Here is a 21,069-nt window from a genome sequence, read left to right on the forward strand (position 1 = left end):
AAATTGTTCAACACTTATTACTACTTATTAAGATAAAACCAACTATTGGGTTTCATTAGGCTGTTTTCTTTAATTAAATTGAATGCATTATAAAAATGTAATCATGTAGGCTATGCAGGCATATTGAAAATGGGTCATGGATAAGGAAATCATTTCACTTCACTGACATCTTGGTAACTGGTCTATTTTCACACTAATTTGAGAACACACTGTGCATGTGTACAGAGCCACTAATTGAATATAGAAATGAAGAACACATGAAGTCAGTGCATTTTCTAAATTGATTCAACCCAGGTTATTTGATAATCTAATGCGTCACTGTTTCTGTCCTATCGTTGCTTTTCCAACATCAAAGACAGTGGTGATGTAATCACTGTAAAGTGATACTAAAAGGAGAGCAGAGGGCCTAGAGACAGATCACAAATAACACTGTCCAAATAAATTCCAGCAGCGTGGGAGTCCCGGTTGGGTGTGTGTACATGCTTGTGTGTGCCTAGGATTGTAAAAAAAAAAAAAAAAAGGAAAAAAAAGAAAGAAAAAAAGACCAATATATATATATATATATATATATATATATATATATATATATATATATATATATATATATATATATATATATATATATATATATATATATATATATATATATATATATATATATATATATATATATATATATATTGGTCTTTTTTTCTTTCTTTTTTTTTTTATATATATATAAGGAAGAGAGACAGGATGAAATACTGGTATACAGATCTCACGCTGTCCTGCATCAAATTATAGCTCTACAGAGAACCCCTGAGGCAAATGGAACATTTTGTTGCTGCTGTAGCTCTAAATTTAGGGATAGATCTACTTGCAATTGTGGTTCAGAGTGGCCTTTGCACGTTCCCTGATTGTGTAATATATTACATGATCTGGATGTTTGTCTTCTTTAAATACTTTATTCACAGATGTTTAGTTTCATTATATGGGAAAAAACTCAATGCATAGTTGTGCTCACTTAAGTGCTGTAAATATAATCTCTCTTCAGTATGTATTTTGAACATTGAATGTATACTTAGACTTCACTTGTCATTCTACAATTTCGTGATTTTTAGCTCTACTTTTGTACATGCACCTTGTGATTAGTCTGGTTTCCAGGATGAGACATCACTGTTTTTCCATTCATAATGTAGACATTATTTATCCACTGTGGATGACATCTTACCTTTGAAGAAAAATGAGTCTGGTCAAACCAGGAGATAAACTCTGGACTTCAAATCTGTGTCTGTGTCCTCATGTTTGTCCTGGTCCACAGATGCTTGCTCAGTGATCAACCGGTCGATGCTGGATTTCTTCCAACTAAGGATGTTTCAACCCTCAGTGACCTTTGTGGCCTCGTATCATCTCTGGAAATCCACGTAGGTCAGTTACTTTTTTGTCTGGAGTGGTTCAGCATCTCAGTGGGAATTTCTTTTCTCTTGTCTCCGTGTCTGTTGATTCTCTCCACACAGTTTCTCAAGTCATGCCCGCTGGATGCGGCAAACACTCTTCTTCAAATCTGTCCCTCAAGAGGTCTCCTTGTCATTTCTGTCACTTTGTAAGCAGTTTGAACACTTTTCAATTTCTCAAACATCTTCAAATCTTTCTGCTTCTATTGTTGTAGCTCTCATTCCTTTCAGTGTCTTTCTTCTCTCATCATTTTGAGTGTCTCTCTTTTCCCTTAATGCCTCTGTCTGTCTACTTCCCTCCCTCTCTCTAAATCTTCCCCCAGTTTGGGCTCAGACAGGAAGTCTTAGTATGTGTTTACATTCTGCTGTGACATGCACATGCATACCCATGTACAGTATGCGCAATAGAAAAGAATGCATGCACAAATACACACAACATCAGAAGCATCATTTTTTTCATTATGTGTGTGATTTACTGTGTGGGTCCATAAAGTCCTTCACCAAACCATTAAATATTTTCATAAATAAGACTTGTACTAAATGGAGCCCACACAAAGTATGTGTTTCCTCTCATAAAATAAAGATACAGCCTCTTTTAAAGTGAAACACATTTTTCAGGCTATCTGGTTCTTTCAAGTGATTTGTCTCTTTTGTGTCTTAACATACATCACTCTTTATCAAGTTATTGTGGAGTCTTCATATCCTGCATGACATTCTTTACTACAAAGCTCTGTAATCTCACATGAGGAGCAATACAAGACCTGCCTCCTCCACATAGGTACATTTGAATGCAATTGCACAAACTAATCAGGCTTTGCTAAAGGGCTCAGCTTCATGGAGCAGGGTTACACTGTAGTATGTAACGGGTGGGAAATGCTGTTGAGTGTGAAGTACGCTGCATTTCAAGAGACACAAGTACAGAAATGATCAAAGAAAAAATTATGCAGCAGGTGTAAACATGATGGAAAAAATGTTAACTTACATTCTTTTGATGTTAAACATGGCACTGTTAAAAGAATCTAAATCACACCCTTTATGTCAAATAACATTTTAAAGACAAGATGTGAGTCAAAATTACAAAAGTAGATGAAAATGAATGGCTCTTCAAATCATTCTGAAAAACTGAATTAGTGTTGTTGATGCTTTCATAAACATCTTTCTTTTTGATTTAAAATAAAAAGGGATTTGTCTGTGTCTTCTGATATATGAATGGAGAGTGATGTATGGAATTGAACTGTAAGATGAAAACAGAAAGTGCTCTGATTTGTGCCAGGTTTACAAAAACATCACTCACAAGACATGCATTTATACACCTAATGTTTTTACAGAAATACTAAGAACCTTGCAAGGCAGATTTTTTTTTTTTAAAGATTCATGATCAAATATGACAGCGATGCAATACCAGCGCTCTGTCGTGACTGCTTTCTCAGTGATATATTAAAAATAAACTCAAGACACAAAATCTTGAACCGGAGCACACCTTTTCATCTCTCTCTGCTGAACCCCAACGATGAAACACATTGGGCTTAACGAGAGATTTGATGTTTTTTCATCTTGACACTTGTTTTTACTAAAGGTGAAAATAAATGAAGACAGGCATTATCTAATTGAGGGTAATCACTTCTCTCAAGATGATTAAAATAGTTTCAAACCTCCAATGGCTGTAAGAAAAATGTACAAAAATCAAAAATTGAGACTGAAATATGAATAAAAATACAGTTTTAGTGCTGAAGGTTTTGCCTGCGTGAATGTTGTAGAGAGGAGAACGGAGGGACTAAATAAAGCTCCAATCTATTCATATTTTTCCTGAGGAAATGCATGGAGATAATGTAGGCTACAGGAGTTTTGTTTTAGATATACATTCAACCAATCTGATGTTACACCCTTTTCCTGATGCATCCTTAAGGGTGTTTGCATAAAGTGCACATGCATCAGTTACTAAATGCTGTAGCCACTTCTTTTACACTACTATATACTTTGTGTATCAGTTACACACATGCTTCACTAAAAGTTGATTTCAAATGTAAGTGTAAAAGTCTTGTCTCTTTATAACATGTCTCTGGACCTACATTCCATCCATCTTGCAGAATGAGGCAGGTTTGTGTCTTTCAGTTTCCTGTCTAGCGGATCATCATCACTCACGGCCCGTCAGCGTTCCTCGGAAAGATCCGGAATAACGGATGTCAGGAGAAGAGCCATGGATCAACTTGTTACCGAGGACGACGAGCACAGAGAGGAGTTGCAGGATGGGGACAGAAAGGGAAGGAGAGAGGGAAAGAGGGAGAGAGCAAGAGAATGGGGTGAGGAATGAAAGCAACAATTAGACAAAGCAAAGATAGGGAGACAAAGACAGAGAGAAGTGTTCAGTGTAAAGTGTAAGTGTGTGTGTGTGTATATGTGTGCAAGTACAAAGACAGTGAATCAATGAGTCTGTCCAACCAGGGGGGGACTGGGAAGCTTTGTTTATGTCAGGGACAGTCTGAATATTGATGATAGACGACAGATGACGAGGTTTCTGGTCTTCTGACTGCTCCCCCACTGTCCTCTCATGGTTTTTTTTTGTCAGGAATGAGAGGGGGTGGGTTGGATGGAGGATTACAACTGTCCCGCAGGAAAAGCTCACTATTTTGGCAGTGGTGGCCACTTTCCTTGGGGTGGGAGTTATGAGAGATTTGAATAGTCAATTGCTTGTACAAATAGTCACACATATTCCTCTTATTAAGATGCAAGTTGAAAAGTCAGATAAAACACACCTGCTTGCCAAGCACGCCTCCTATAAACCATTACCAACCACGTCAGGGTATTTATAATCAACAGAGTGAGACTCTCACTGTGCACCTGTCACGTAAATGGCCCCCAAAGAACATTAGTGAGTGTTCAACAATGTGATGCTGAGAAGATAAATCACCTCATCATCGCACAGTAGGTTAGCATCTCCTAAACCAATAAAGGGCCATGTGCTTGTGTCCTGTGTGTTAACATGCTTTAAGTCACAGCTGGACATCCTTTCACGTGAATTTTAAAAGACGGGGAAAAAAACAAGTCTGTACATTTTTAGCAGAGGCAGATCCTCTAGATCACATCGTGTTACCAGCAAAGCTCAGTCTCCTGTCACATCTACACCGTAATCCCCACTGACTATTGTTTAACCAAATGTCCCACTCACAGAGCATGTACACACAGCCACAGAAACGTGTGATTTGCCGTAGACGAACTGTTTAATTCACTGTCAACCTGACAAGAAACAGGTTTGCAGTCCTGTCTGGCTGACAAATGGACACACACGCAATTACACAAGTCACACAGACACAATTGTGACATGACTGTGTAACCCTGGACACTCAGTGACAAAGTGGTGGTGGTAAATTTGGATAGTCAGTCTGGTCGGTATACTGTAGGTACACCGCATGGTGATGAATATCTCAGACTAATGATGGTGGTAAATCATTTTACATGTGTTGTGCTGAATGCCTGACTGAGCACTGGAGAATTAGTAGTGAGAGCAGAGAGACATGGTAAATGTCATTTACACTATATGTTTACGATCTCAGCTTTTAGCAGATGTTCCTGTCAAAACTGACTTTAAACTGACAGTACTAATGTGATCTCAGTGCACACATGCAGTCTAAGCAAAAAAAAAGTCCTATGCTATAAATGAGAGTGTAAAAGACACTTTGGGGTCATTTGTGAGTGTGAATACAGGAGATTTAATATGAGTCACGATTTGGGATTTGAGTGAAGTGAGATTTCTTTTTTGTGTGTGTGTAAATTCTTATATTAATGTCACAGGATGGGAGTGACCTTTTTATTTTATTTTTTACTGGAGCCACAAGCATGTTTTTAACAATTAGGAAATGAACAACATCTGGACAGGTCTGTAGAGCTGGTGCAATGATTTCTTTTGAGCCTCTGTCAACAGGGGCTTGAATTTGATAACAGAGGCCACCGGCAGTTACTGTAGAGTAATGGCAGGAAGACTAGTGCACATGCAGCAGTACACAGGATCAGTGCTGAGTGTTGAAAGGAATGTTTTTCTTTTTCTTTTTAGATTAGAAGGAAGTGCAGTAGTTGCAACTCACAGTCCCAACAGTAAAGTAAAGATCTGACTCATTAGATGGTGTGTAGAGTGTAAAACTGCAAGCTCATGGATGGATTATGGGACAATGGGCCCCTGGGCACAGACTTGCAAAAAGGCCCTTGACTCCTCATACATAGATGCAAAAGCTACTGACTGAAAGACACAAGTCATTTAAGTCTCTTTATTGTCATTCTGCATCTCTTTATGGCCATTTACTGACAAATCCTGCTTTCTATTGTTTTATGTGTATTTTCTTTTTTTTTACTAAAATCCTGTATATGTGGGATTGATGTTTTGACAAGAAATATAGATTGTCACTTTGATAATTGCAGACTACAGATTATTAGTTCTTTTTTTTAATATACATTATAAGATGTTCTTGGCTAGAATTGATCCTTGGCATTTGATTGGATGGGTTATTTTTAAAGCTACAAACTGTAGATAAAGTCCAAAGGGCAACATCCATTTTTTTTAGTTCAGTGTGTTGCATTCACTTGTCAGTGACTGTGTGACAAATGCATGCAAATTTATGAAAGACAGACTCTTCTGGCTCTTTGTGTCTTTCAGTTCAAGAACAAATCCTGTCAGTTTCAGCTATGTTCATGTTCACACACACAAATGAAAAATAATGGTAAAAAGCAACACATACTTAACAAGAGTACCTCAATTGAACCCACTGAATATTTATTTTCAAACACACACATTGTACTTAGACACATCATTTGACAGAGCCTTGAGATCATTTCTGTTGTGAATTGGTGCTATATAAATAAAAATCGACTTGACACTGCACAGCAAACAGTCTAGTGAGATACTAGAGTGACAAAAAACAGTGATGCATCGTGTACCATGGATCTTTCTGATCCAAAAAAGTCACTAGGCAAAAAAAATGTATAAGGTATTCATACATAAAACAGATGTACAGTATTGCTGGCCTTTTTGAGAACGGACAAAGTAAAAGTAAAACAATAAAAAAAAAAAATACATACATTCATTATACTGTTCTACAATACATAAGACCCCTTCGGCTCACAAACAGTAAAAAGGAAGACAGAGGATCATGGACCAAGGCACTTGGGTCACGCTGTGGACGGAACATTTTATAAGATTCTGCTATAGTCAAAACACTGTCCACAACTGAACAGGAAAATATTTTTGGAGAGCTATGATTAAAAGAAAAGTCTGGGTAACCCTGCATACTTCTGTATTTGTACCGAATACAATAAACTATCCACCCATCTCACATTTCAGCCCAAACTGTGCTGTACTGTGGTTTTTAACAAGAAGATAAATCACCTGAGTCATTTGCTGCATTACTACAGTATGTCGCCTTCCTGACTTAGCTACTGACCAGTAGTGTTTCAAGACTGACATTTTCTGTACTGTCCACTTAAAATCAAATTAAAGCGTTTTGCCTCCATAGGCCTGTTGGCTTTCTCAGCAGGTAGACATACGTAGTGGCTAATGTGGCTACTGTAAACATGTTGCAAGACGTGATCAGCTCATCCAGTCATGCAGAGGACCAGATTTGTTACCTGCCCTGTAGACTTGTGTGTGTGTGTGTGCCATGTCAGTCAGCTTCCTGTCTGTAGTTCAGAACGTAATAGTCATGGACGTACATCAGGACGGCGAATGGCTGACCAATGATGAGGGATATCCAAACGGCAGCGTTGCCGTAGTTACCACGCAAGAAGTGTCCAACAAACCAGGCTAATGGAAGCTGATGAGTCAATAGAAAAAGAGGGAATTAAATAAACATAGTGGGAGATGCTGGTGATTGTGTTTTTACCTAAATACAGTCAGTTTTCTGTGTGTGTGTTTCTGCTGTCTTTGATGTATGACTCCGCAAACTATAATGAATAATGGACTAACAGAGTCAGCAAAGAACAAGAGCCACTTAAAACTGCCTATTGTTCCAACATTTTCTATACTATTAATTAAATGGTGCTGGAACAAAAGCCAAAAACTAAAAACAATTTTAAAATATCCCATTAGAGTTAAAAAGAACATCAAACATTTGTCTCTATTTTGACTTTTCGTACAACCTACAGCACCTTTACCCTACCTGTACTCATCACATGGTTTACATGTTTTACACAACGCATATTACATGGTTTTAAATGAAAAATCACTTCACTGCAAGGTTTGTGCTGACCACAGCTGAAAGTTTATCATTAGTGATATGTGTTGTTGGGTCTTACCTGCGCCATCATGCCCATAAAGGCCCAAAGTCTGAACATCCTGAGAGGAACACTCACCAGGTACTGAGATATAGAGACAAACAGGTATTAATAATTGTATTACATTAAATGATAAAATAACATAAAACTTCACCATCTGCACAAGAATATTTCACGGACAGAGGAGATTACAAGTGCTTGACACACTGAGCGTCCAGTCTAAGACTAGTCTTAGACAGCTCTTACCTCATGGAAGAAAGCTGACAAGAAGAAGACAGCTGATTGGCTGAGTTTTTTACTCATTCCTCTCCTCAGCAGTGGCTTATAAAAGTGTCTAGAAGACAGACAAGAGGACAGATCATCAAGCCAGTGGATTCACACACCAAAGTTGAAATAATTAGTATATTAACTGAACGATGTGGAGATTCACTCATCTTTGTCATATCTGAATAAACTGATAAATGAATGACTCAAAACAAGGGTATTAACGATGCTACTTTGAGCTCTTTTGATATTGTCATTTTACAGACAGAAAGAAAAGCCAAGAAAACTGACAGAATAATCAATGATGTAAACAATAATTAGCTGCAGCCCTAAATGCGCATATGGGTGCAAACATTAGGAAAATCAAATACACTGACAAAAGTTCACTAATTTGTTTCATCAGTCATGTGCTACTTTATTACCTGCTGTCGCATGTTGAAATGTCTTATAAACTGAAAGGAAGTCAAAGTAGCCTGTACAGCCTCTAAATTGCCTTTTATTTGCTTTGTCTTGTTCAATATTTCTTACCTGTTTTTGCTGCTGGTGCTATGTTAGTGTACATGGAGCTGGCTGAGGGCACTGTATTTATTACTGCCACTTACTCAGAGCCAGATGAATGAGTTTCCCAAATACATCAGCGTGCCTTGTTGAGTCATTCTCCCTGGATCAAACCTGATGCTGTCCCCTGTGCTCAGTTCTCTAAACTTCATTGCTCCCTTTCAGTGCGTTATTGTGTGAGTAACTCACCGCAGACACCACTTGTGTACGGGGATGTTCCAATTCTGCCAGAAATATGTCACCGTCTCAGAGTTCCTGATAGAAGAGTCAGAGAATAGATGTGTTGAAACATTACAGGGTCTAAATAATGGCTCTTTGGCAGTTTAATTAATTTTGATGGACATGAAAAATTCTTAAATGTGTGTTATCAAGTGGGGCTGAAAGAGGAAATAGCAGTAATTATACTACAGTACACTGAGTGATGAAAATATCAGCAAAGGTAAAACACACAAAATGATGCGTCAGTTTAATTGTTTGACTCTGGAAAGGGTACTGTTAAAGCCCAAACGTTTTTAAACTTGCCAAAAAACTATACCTTCCAAGATCATGTTTTCTCCAAAGCGCTGAAAGTATCCTCCACACATGCTTGTACAACACAACTGTCTTCACACACATGCAGAGTTGCTACCACCACAGGTATGTGGTGGTAGCAACTCCGAGCTGTCAGTCCGTCTGCACCGTACATCACACTTCACAAACGGCACAGGCACAAGCAGACACGCAAACTTACCACCAGTCATTGTAAAAGCGTCTGTCTCCAAAGCGCAGCAGCTCAGCGGTGAAGTTCATAGACGAGTGGAAGAAGCAGTAGAAAAACATCAGCCACAGCAGGTGATTAGGAACCTAGAGAAGGGTTGGAAATGTCAAGCAACCACGTGAACAAGAACAAAGTGAATAGGTGGGAGAGATTTTGGAGGAGATGCCAAATTTAACTACAAGTCAGAGCCTGATCTAAAACTCAAGCATCTTTCCCACTAATAATCTCAGTATAGGCCACGGACTATACATAAGAAGGTGTGTCAAGTTCATTGAGTTAAAAACTTCAATAGATGTACATATTGTGTATGACTATGTGCAATATTCAGCTTGTAATGTAAATCTTAATTTGTGAACCAGAAATGTTTTTATAAGATGCCACTGAAATGAGAACAATGAGGTACTGTTTTAGTTTTATCACGATTGCCTCCTGGAAATAAATTCCATTTCAGAACAGTGGAGCTGAAAATCATCTTCACATCCTTTACATACTGTGATTATAGACACAGCTCTGGTTTATAACGTTATGCTGTTTCATCCTAAAAAGTGCTGAAACAAACAAACTTAGTAAAAGTGCAGGCGTTGAGGTTTTTACTCACGGCTAATCGTAAGAGTCTCTCAGTCATTCTGGACAGATCCATGTCCTAGAGGAGAAGAGAGGAGTGGAGAGCAGAAACCCACACGTTGTTAACAAATGCACAACTGCTGTTTGCATCTGAAAACGACAGGACACAATGTTATTCTGTGAACTTTAAGCTTCACTGTCATTCTGTCTTCTTCACCTCTAGTGGTTTCATTGAGCTTTGAATGATGGGAATCATCCACTGAAAGAGAGCAAGAAGAAAAAAACAAACAGTTTACAGATAAGATGTTGTATATACGTACATGACTGCCTTTTTGGCAGTCAGACAAATACAATTACTTAACTGCATATCAGTGTCGGTTTCATTTAAGCTTTAGTATTGAATTAACACTGAGGGAAGATCTGTTTTGGTTTATATAAGACCTTACCTGTTGAGTGAGACCAACCAACATCTGGATTAAGAACAGCTGTGGAGAAACATACACATTCATGAAGCGAGTGACATTATTTCACAGTAATTAATTGTCATTGCCAATGTTTTTTTTTTTTCACGTTCAACTTGGCGTGTTCTTTTCTTGCAAATAAATCATGATCACTCTGATTGATGAACCAAACTGCTAAAGCAAGACCCAGTATTTTAGCTTGAATAAAAACGACTTAAAAATACCATTATCACTCACAGCAAATGCGATGCTCTTCACATTTGTACAGTTAAACATAATGTTAAGCATTTTCTGGGAGATGCTTCGTAGAAATAAATGCATTTGGTAAACAGATTGATTGCCATCAGGAAGAGGGATCCTGTTTCACTTGAGGATACAGCTTTAGAAGATGTTGTGTTTTTCTGGCTGATGCTGTCATGAGATACTTCCTCACCATTTCAAACAGTCTCCTCAGCAGGAAACTCATGCGAATCTTCGGAGATCGAGGGAAGTTGAGCTCGTAGCACAGAGTCGGGGCAAACACAAAGTAGTACATGTCTATGAAGATACACAGAGGAGGTCAGTGTTACAGTTAATTAAAATGTAGCAATATGGCACATGAAATAAAGGCATGACAGAAATATGAGCAATTCAGTTTCATGCATACACTACAAAAGAGATTAATTGGAGTACCTCTGATGGTGAGGTTGCCTGGATAACACACCTTGCGCTCAACTCCATTAAAATACTGTGGTGAGGGACCTGTAGGAACAATTAAACACAAAGACTTACGCTTAAAAGAAAGGTACTGACATAATCATGAGGATGATCAATGCCAATATAAAAAAAAGCTATTTCAACAGCCACAATTTCAAAACAGATTTATGATAGTTGCTGCTTGCTAAATGTGCATATTCTATTGTGATTGTGTGTGTAATGATTTTTTTTTTTAATTGAAAACTGCAGTCTCACAACTTGGCCATTAGATGTCAGTATAACAGCATGGGCAAGAAACTTTAAGCTCCCCAGGGACTTCCGAACAAATTTAAAGCATTCACAGCAACTTGGCGAGGCATTCATTTACAGTTATGTCATACACTAGATATGCAGATGCCTGCCAAATTGTGTGTGTGTGTGTGTGTGTGAGAGAGAGACTTACATGACAGTGACCTCGCTAATTTCTTGGCCTTGATTGTGCTCAGTTCTCTGCACCACATGTTGACATCCTTATATGAATACAGCTTTAGGAAGAGAATGGTGTAAATACCAAGTGCAAACGCACCACCAACTGTAAGAGAGAGTGAGAGATCATAGTTAACATTGTGATGTGGACATGGCTGTGGTGAGAAACATGTAACCAGCTGATACACTGTGTGGATGGATATACAAAGAGATGAGAAGAAATGAGGGAAAGCCACTAGAGGGCAGAAAATAATGAGGAAGAAGGGAGGAGGGGACACAGAGACAGAGGAGAAGAAAGTGGACAAAAAGTGTGAGATGGATGGAGAAAGGAGGGAGAGGCGGGAGCAGAATGAGCAAGAGGAACGCAATGAGACGAAGTGGGAAAGGGTTAGAGAATGACAAAGGTAGAAAAGAGAGAGAGAGAGGTCGTCATTTGATCTTTAACAAACAGCAAAACATGCCCAGTAAAATAAATCATCTCAGCTTCAGCTCAAAATGAGAGGAGAGCACTGTAACTGTGCCAGTCACCATGTTGTTTACCAGTGTGGTTGTGGTTGTGTGTGTGTGTCTGTGTGTGTGCACATAAAACTGTGCCAGTGTTTGCTTTTATTTGTCAGTAAAGGAAATAATTTGATAATAAACATATTTTGAAAATGAGAAAGCAAGCACACACTGAGCAGTTCCCCAACTGGCACTTTAACAATAGTCACAATATGCCTGATAGAACAAGATCATGCTGGAGCCACACACCAACATAATATATACTCATAAACTACATGTGAACAAACACTCACGGACAAATGCACACACAAATTAACGCTACATGTTGTGCCTGCAGCGTGAGGTGGAGGTCAGCATACCTGACACCAAACCACAGCAGATCTTATCCAACACCCATCTGTCTCTCTGGCTCAATGTGGCAGCCAGACAGTTATTGTAGATAGTGATTACAGACACACACACCCACACACATAAAAAGGCGGGACTTAACTCGCCACACGCCAGAGGAGCCAATAATCGTCCGCTCACATTTAGCCAGCCAGATCATGAATTTGCCTGGGAAACTCTCTGACTCACCCGCTTTAAATTTTCATAAATCTCAGCTTCTGATTATGTGATTTTGTTGCTTTTTTCCCACCAGCAGTAGAATGGCAAAGAAATAATGTGATGATTCAGTGATTAAAGTCGGCATGCTTCATTTTTCACAATAAAATCTGTCTCTTCTCCTGGAAGGAGTATCTTGATCAGGGTATAAAGTTCAAAGTAGTTCCACCACCATCACAAATACTAAGCTGAGCTCCCTCAGGTGACACATGGTGGCTTCTGAAAACTTCCCGTACATCAGATGCCAAGTTGACACACATAACACACAGGTATGTGTTATGTGTTATTATTATGTTTAGATCTGTGTGTGTGGAAACTAACAGGACATCAAAGCTGAAATGATTCTTTTTCGTTTATTACCCATAAGGATATTTGATTATCTACATCTAAAAAAAGTACCTGTCCCAAGATAATTGCCCTTGTTTCATCATAGTTCATAATGAAGATGTTTCTACAAAACTTTTCAGTGCTGTAATACTTTTAAGCACACTGCTTAATGTATAATGGCTGAATACTGGTTGCATAAGCAACGTGTTACAGTGTGTTTTACACCTACTTGTAAAACACACTTCTTGCACCAGACTTGGCACATTAAAAGAGATCAAACGCTGTGGAAATAATGAAATAATGGCAGCAGACAGTGCAGAACAGAGCTCCCTCATCACTACACTATTCCTCAAAAGAAATTCAATACAATTTAAAGTGAACCTTGATATGAGATCCTCTCACTCCGCTACAATGGCTGAATACTGGTTACATAAGTAGCGTCCACTAAAGGCAATAGCCCCTTTTCCACACACACACACACATACACACACACACCTGCCCTCTGTCATTGCCCTTCCTGTGTGAACAGCAGCGCAGAGAGGAGAACAGACAGACAGATGGGCTGATTCCTTTACTCCTTCACCTCCCGGTGAGAAAACAGAGGAGAGGAGAGGAGAGGAGAGGAGGAGAGGAGAGGAGAGGAGAGGAGAGGAGTATACCAAAATGAGAGGAGCAGTGATTTTCTTGGCTGAATTTAACACCATAGTCGGTGCCAAATTTCACTTCACTAAACTCACTACCTGTCTCTGACTATGGTAATGTTAAAGATGAAGCTTAACGAATAAAAGACAAAAGGCTGAAGGTATCCAAATAAAAATGTGAACTAAATATCTTGTGTTCACCATGGACAGCACAAGAGCAGAGCATAAACCCTGTTAGAGGAACCATATTTTACCAATTTATACTTTTGGCCTGAGAAATGGGAAACTGTGGATAAAATGCCCATCACACTAATGCAAGTATGGACTTTTTCATATATCACATTACTCCAAACATGAGAAATATGCTTTTTGTGGTGAAGAAATAAGTTATACTTCCTGTTGAATCTTGAGTAACTCACTAACCACACAACAGCAAGCAACATTAAAAAAAGGGAATCTCAGGATTTCTTAAGCGCAGAGTCATAATAAGCGTCATGTAGTGTTTAGTATTGCAAAGCATCATAAGGGAAATAAATGGTTTATGGGAGGCTGCCATGGTTTTTGTCATGCACCCTGATGAAGACAGAGCAAGGTGACCCTTAAATGACCCTGTGCTGTACACCTCCTCCCCTCACCTCTGTTCTCTTCTCTTCTCTGCTCTGTTCTGTTCTCCTCCCTCTTCTCTATCCTCAGAGCCAGCTGGAAATAATCCAGTCATGACCAACTGGTCCATTACCACTAACCGACTCCAATTATCACTCTGTATAAGACAAGTCTTTTTACTGCACTATCAAACTGGTCAACTGTTTCTCTGAAGGGCAAGGTTGTGAAAGTCCTCTTAATCTCCCATTACAATCATATTATTTTCTGTTTTATACACATGGCTACTTTGCAAACCACCAATGAATGGATAATGGTTTGGCTGCATAAGGTGCTACTGTTTCAGGTGGCTATTTGTCTCAGTTATGTAGTTTGTGCATAGGTTGCAAAGATGGTACTTTAATAACAGCGTGAAACATTTTACCTGGGGTCACGGAGGGGACCAGCAGAACCACTGCAGCAGGGAATGTTAGCATATTTGCCATGTTAATGCAATGGATCAGAAATCCCACACGTTCACTGAATGAACCCTGAAATGAGAGACAGAGAGGTGCAGCAGGCTACGGGGCTTCATTTTGCTCGAAAATTCCAAGCTCTTCTCTTTTTCTTTGTTGCTGTTGTTGTTTTCATTCTAAAAAACACTGACAATAACAAAGCAGTTAAACTTATAAACATTTGTTTACTCAAAACAGAACTACATTGTGAGCTACGGTGGCCTAGTAAAGTTTTAAAGGACTCGAAATGTTCCATATTCATGCCAAGTAGACAGGGCATTACTGAATATGTCCTAAATGCAGATGGTGAAACTAATTTTCCCATTTTCCCATTTAACATATGCAGATGCAGTTGGGAGGGTCAGCTAGTCAGTCAGTTACAGAGAACAATTTTAGAAAAATAATCCCTCCTGAGAGTTGGGAAAGTGCTCTGAATTCAACAGTTCAGTTAAGAATCCACAGGGCTCTGATGTTGTAGTCTCTGCAGGGTTTACCTACTCACCTTCGACAGCTGCCTTTCTGTGTAGAGAGCCACCACGACGAACACATTGGACACTGTCATAACACCAGGAGAGACACATGTCAGTTGATCTAAAACAGCTCAGATTCACCCCCGCCCCCTTATGTACCCACTTCCTGACAGGATAAGAGTACAACCCCGAGAAAATACAATTCAAAGAGGTATGCATACATTTTTACTTTGGTCTAATAATGTTTTACATAAGTGTAAAACTATCACCCACTAAATCATGATATGAAAGTAATTAGAATGACTGCCTCGCGGTTTTATACCTCCACCAACCAGACAAATTGCATGAAATATGGCCTCAGTCTCCCCTTCTTAAATTATCCTATTACACTTTGGGTTAAATTTTGTCCTGGTTTAAGCTTTTTCAACTGCCCAGGCAGACCGAGGCATAGGGATGAGAGGGAACTTGCTCTGTATCCAACAGCTATAATATCCATATGTTGGAAAAAGCAGGACAAATTTTAAGGATATATTTATTTGAGGCAAAAATAGATGAAGTAATTTTGTACTGTCCCATTTCTTTCTTTAAAGCACACTTTATTATGCATTAATTGTTGCCACTAACCATGATTCTCTAAGGTGCATATTAGGCTAAATTGTATGTAGATCTCCCTTTTTTATCGTAGCAGCAGTGTCAGGTTAAACTGCAGGGTAACTCACTGCTGAGTGAACTTAGGAAAGCACTGGTATGTAGATTGCTCATTACCCTGACTAGACTAGGCTGAGCCAAGCTGATGGCACATAATTGCAGCAATTGTTCCATTTTAAGACCCTAATCAGAGCATTAGCATGTCAATCCATCTAATCTAGAGTGAACAGATGTGTAAACTGCATTGTAAACAGACATTTTGAGTGGTGGGTCTTATCATCCTGTCATCAGTGTAGCTATCCATCAGCATTGCCATTCCAAATCAATTTGTTTAATGGTTCAGTCGCATGCTTGGTTTTGACTTCCTGCTAGACCGAGGAGACAAGAAGGTCCTGTTGAGGAACGGAAGCCTTAGGGGCACAATTCCTTCCTCCTCCATGTGACGATAACCAAATATGTTCACCATGCAAGTTAATTGTGTACAATTGAAAACTATTTTTATTCATGCTGCCATCATTTGCAGTTAGTTTGATGAAGTAGGCCTCACTTCACAGACCTCTGCAACGGTGTTCATTAGAGATTCGGTATTTAGGCATATGTCACATTTTATCTCACACCCATAAAGAGTAAACAAAAATCACATCCAGTCAGGAGGCAAACTATCTGTTATTTCCACAGCAATTCTTTTAACCAGGTGGCTTTGACATAGACAGGACCTTCAGAGAATATGCAAACGATGGTATCATGAAACATTATAAGGTAACTTCTAAAAATCTTGGCACTTGTTCAGCATAATTTAAATAAATAACACTGTTGTTTCTGCAATCTGGCTGTGTTTCACATAACAGCTATACATGTCGTTGTATTTTTTTCTCTTAACACAATAGCACAGTGGCAAATACTGAAAATAGCAACCAGAAAACAATGGTCCAAAGCATGTTCTCCTGGACAAATTACAGATATGGAGAGCATGGTCATCAGACATAAAGACTCAACTATCTGAAGAGGAGAGATGACAAGAAATTCATAGCTAATGTGCTTTTTTCCATCTTCGCTGGAAACAGGCCTGTTCAGCATCTTTGACAAACAGCAACCATTGTATCCACTTGTGCGTCAAACTGAGACAAACAGCACCGTTTAGCACCTGTGCGATACTCATAAACCTTTCTCCAGGTATCTCCAGAGGAGCTTTCGGGAGCCGTTTTGAAAGCAGCACATTTATGATGTAGTGAAATACCTCACATTATCTTATATTACATTAAAATTCATTTGAATTTAGATGACTCACAGATCAGTTGGCTTAACGTAAAACTTCCTTGACGGGTTTTGCAAACCTTACCCACTTTGAAGGTAGACTACTCATTTACAGTGTTGGGGGTATTTGTGTATGCTGCTGCAGTGAGAAGTGAACACCCTCTGGGAATGAGCTGCTTTACTGGCCATGCCAATGTAAACAGACTCCAGTTCCACCTGTCTCTTACTGATTGTCATTTACCTTTAGTCCATCCCTCTCTCCACCTCTCCTCTCTTCCCTTGTGTAAATGCATCACTTTACATCAATCCCACCTCCCTCCAACTCTTGCCTCTCTCATCCTTTTGCTCCCCATTTCTATCTCACCACCTCTGTCTGCAGCACAGTAACAGTGTAGTACAGTATATAGGGCAGGTGATTGTCCCTCCAGAGACTCGCAGTTGCACCACTGCAGATTTCCACTGCAATATACCATGAAAATAAATACTGAAAGAACTTTGAATATAGCCTTTGAATAAAGCTACTGTACGCCTTAAAAAAAAAGGCATGGCTTGAGATGAGGCAGATCACACCACCTACGCTAATGAAAACATGTTTACTGTTTTAAAATTAGTCCAGTTATTTCACCCAATTATCTAAACATTGCGGTTTATTTTCAGTTAAAGTGTGAGTGTATTACTCTCAGACATATTGGTGCACAATCTCACAAAGCTACAAATGAATCCCATGTTTCCTCTGTTATTTATTGAAACTATTGTAGTTACTTTTATTTTTTATTTTCCCTCATGTTGTAGCATTTCCCTGCAACAGGGAACATTGATTTTCCATCCCCAAATAAAAATAATTGTATGTATCACTAATTAACAGCACTTCTAACAATTATTCAATTTTCATCTACAAAAGATGCTTTGTTTGATTTCCATTTGGGGCAGCTGGTTTAAAAAGTTTACCTACCAATCACCAGGCATGCGGCTGGCCAGCTGTAGGGATTCTTGAGAAACAACGAAACAACCTGAATAGGGTCCACCAGTACACCGTACCTTAACAAACAAATAAAGAAAAAGGAAATGGCACATTAAAAAAAGAAATCTAAATGAATATGCCTGTGTCAGAATACAGTAATTAATTTTAAAGACAAAGTTTAGTTTGTCGTTTTACTTGATGCCGGATATAGTTATCCACATACATTTTGACATGTCACAGCAGGAAAAGCAAGTTTGACAGGAAGCACCTTCAATGCCCCATAAGTTAAATGCATGTTGCTGTATTAATTACACTTGATGATGCACCAATGAATTTCATTTGTCATGGGTTATATCCTGTATGCTATGATTGATTATGCAACATGGGCTTCAGGGAGGCGGATGTATTGAAGCGCCATCAGCCAACCCGCTCTACCACCTGAACCGTGACTGTGCTCTTCCTGCTATGACGTGTCAAAATATGCTGTGAATAAGCTCCATTGTCAAAACAGGAAAAACTGAGATTGTCAAGGATTAGTAAAAGCACTCTTGAAAAGCAGGAAGAATTTTTTTTTGGTTCTTGTTTTAGGAACATTTCAAACATCATTGTAATTTCTGTTTCGGAATGGCACACTGAGTAGAAGCAGGGTGGGAAGCCAATAGAGATGATTGGGAATGATTTGTGTGAAAAATACAGGAATAAAAAATTGACATGCTTTTTCAAAGACTTAAAAATGTTTTTTTTACCCACCTTAAGAGGTTTTCTAAGAAGAGGCGAGCATTACTCAGCACCTGTCATAAAAGGCAAAAGTTAAAGATATAACTTAGTAACACACTTTAATACTCCCTACTCCTTTCTCTTGGTTTCTTACATTGTTCTCAGTCATTTCTTCCTTCTTAATTGAATAAACTTAGCCTTCCATTTTATCCCCTGCTTTGCTTTTCTCTCTCCTTCTGTTGCTCCCCTCTTTCCTCTCCTCACCCCATTTCTCCTCCTCTTCATCTTCCTCGTACCATCATTCTTTTTATCTCTCCTCCTCACTCTCCTTCTTTCTAAATGGATTGTAATATCTCATTACCCAGCACAAAGGCGCTATGCCTGGGGATGGGACAGAAGTTCAGTGGGAATGAAGAAAAACCTCCTGCAATGAACACAAAAATCTGTGTTCAAAGCCTGGATTACCAAAAAGCCTTCGCTAGCCTCCTCCTCTCTCCTTTTCTAACATTCTGTCACTTCTCCACAGGAGTGAGAGCTGGCTGTTGACTTTGACATTTAATGTCTTAATTATATTAAATTATCTTGTTGTACTTGCTCATAATTTGGATGTTAAACACAATACACAGATAAATATAACAATACACCCTGCTGAAAAAAATCTGACATCTTAACACTGCTGAGAACTGGGGGTATAGCAAATCTTATGTTTCCATTCCCACATAATACCTCTCCTGTTCACACTGAAGAATGTCTTTCAAAAGCTGATTTCAGTTGTCACAAATAGCCTATTGGTTATCCCATGAGATGAAACAGTAGATGTGTAAGTTCCCTTTTATATACAACCCATGGTGTTGTGTGTCTACAGATCTGTGTAGTATGTAGCCTACACTTGTGTCTTACCAGCATCACCACACACCAATTGAGGATTCCTCTGTAGTTGTTGTAACCACTGGCTGAGCTCAGCAGGGACTCCTGTGTCTTGTGACAGCTACAGAAATAGAAGGAATGATGATAAAATCATGAATAATATGATTTTGAATTAGGGTTATTGACATTTTACACATATATTATTAGAATTATTATACAAGAAATTATAAATATATATTAAAAAAAATTGAGGTTGTTGTCTTTAATGGACGCACACTGACACTTGTCAGATTTAGTAAGAAGTTAGGACAAAGAAAAGAAGTCAGTGATTACGTACAACGATAGGATGTTTTTCCCCAGCATTGCTCAATGGACGAGTACATTTTCTTTTCTTTATATATATATATATATTTTATTTGTTACAAAAATAGTATTTGTAACTGTGATTGTTTTGCAGTTGTAGGGCAAATTCCCCACTAAATAACAGCATTAAGCACCAAATGTTGATTCACTTGGGCAATTCCGAAGTTTGCAATATGTTTTAAGTTGCACTACTCAGCATGTTTGTAGTTTGTATGGAGACAGAACCCTGTTGTGTTACTTACTTACAACAGGGAGAGCTGGCCAAGCTAGTCCACATTTCATTCTGGGGCCTTAAGGCTCTATTGGATACGCCCATGATCAATAAAGGAGTCCACAAACCAATATTAGCTGTGGGTTGGCCATGAAGGGTGACAGCTAACTTTTGTAACTCAACAACACATCACTGGGAGACTAAACGCACGATATGAGTCACAACCATAGACTGTAAAAGGTCACAACCTGTCTGTGGTCACAACAGACATGACATGAGCAGGTATGGCGAAGGATTGGTTCATTGTGACCTCAAACGACCCCACGTGTCCACGCCATGCACATTGACCAGCTTGTTAACCCCTCCCCTCCTCCCGCGGCACAGTCAAAGTGGTGAACGACAACACTGCTGTAAGCTAGCGGCTGGTCTTTAAAAGGCAACACTTTGTCATTTAACTACAATACAAACGTGCTTCTAAACTTCCTCCACACTAAACATACTTTTGGTAAGTTTAGTTACTCACCTCATGCGGTCACCAATGTCATTCCTGCCGCGTTTCTTTTGTTCACTCCTTGTTTGAGACTGGGCTGTCTCCAGTGACCGCTCGCGTTTTTTCTCCACACCGCTGTTGGTGCCATTGTCGGCGGTCCCTGAACCCACACACGCCGCCGCAGACTTCCCGTTCATCGGCTGCAGAGTCGCTCCTCTCCCCGCCGCTAAAGTCGCCCTTCTCCTGCGAGTAAAGGCCCCGACCGCCTCCGAGTCACCCATGATGACAGAAAGAGACAGAAGGGAAAGGGGAAAACACACACAAAAAAGTTCACTTCAGCAGTGTAGCATACCTGTTGCTACTGTAACACACAGCTGTAGTGGCCGAGGCTCTGCTGCACAGCACACAGTCCGCCCAAAGTCCAGATTTCCGTGTTTTTCGTGGAGGTAGGTGTGTCCATGAGGCC

At 39.3% G+C, this 21,069-nt stretch overlaps 1 protein-coding gene and 1 long non-coding RNA gene across 2 annotated transcripts in view; one reads left to right on the plus strand and one right to left on the minus strand.

Annotated features, from left to right (window-relative positions):
* Window positions 1–6,173: 6,173 nt before the first annotated feature.
* On the minus strand, window positions 6,174–21,022 carry LOC310999881 (diacylglycerol O-acyltransferase 1-like). The gene is made up of 17 exons (XM_083990483.1): window positions 20,637–21,022; window positions 19,573–19,660; window positions 18,706–18,746; window positions 17,947–18,032; window positions 15,125–15,177; window positions 14,553–14,658; window positions 11,434–11,562; window positions 10,968–11,036; window positions 10,729–10,832; window positions 10,281–10,319; window positions 10,052–10,093; window positions 9,869–9,913; window positions 9,244–9,356; window positions 8,703–8,768; window positions 7,938–8,025; window positions 7,713–7,775; window positions 6,174–7,231 (listed from the first exon to the last, which is right to left on the minus strand). Exons 1-17 carry the CDS (start codon window positions 20,882–20,884, stop codon window positions 7,082–7,084), a joined length of 1,530 nt encoding a protein of 509 aa, XP_083846609.1. The 5' UTR covers window positions 20,885–21,022; the 3' UTR covers window positions 6,174–7,081.
* The window catches only part of LOC310999882, a 36,607-nt gene continuing 36,048 nt past the window's right edge, over window positions 20,511–21,069 (plus strand). The window contains exon 1 of the long non-coding RNA XR_014596068.1: window positions 20,511–20,618. This is a non-coding gene — a long non-coding RNA (uncharacterized lncRNA). The remainder of the gene's footprint in view (window positions 20,619–21,069) is intronic.

This window comes from Trachurus trachurus (assembly GCF_905171665.1).
Source record: "Trachurus trachurus genome assembly, chromosome: 16".
Lineage (NCBI taxonomy): Eukaryota > Metazoa > Chordata > Actinopteri > Carangiformes > Carangidae > Trachurus > Trachurus trachurus.

What these genes read in the sequence shown, in the direction of transcription:
- LOC310999881 (XM_083990483.1), bottom strand. Translation starts at nt 20,884, where the DNA reads ATGGGTGACTCGGAGGCGGTCGGGGCCTTTACTCGCAGGAGAAGGGCG. An exon ending in TTCTTAGAAAACCTCTTAAG is followed by an intron (nt 18,033 to 18,705) that starts GTGGGTAAAAAA and finishes TTGTTTGTTAAG; the next exon opens with GTACGGTGTACTGGTGGACC. An exon ending in CAGAAAGGCAGCTGTCGAAG is followed by an intron (nt 14,659 to 15,124) that starts GTGAGTAGGTAA and finishes CTCTCATTTCAG; the next exon opens with GGTTCATTCAGTGAACGTGT.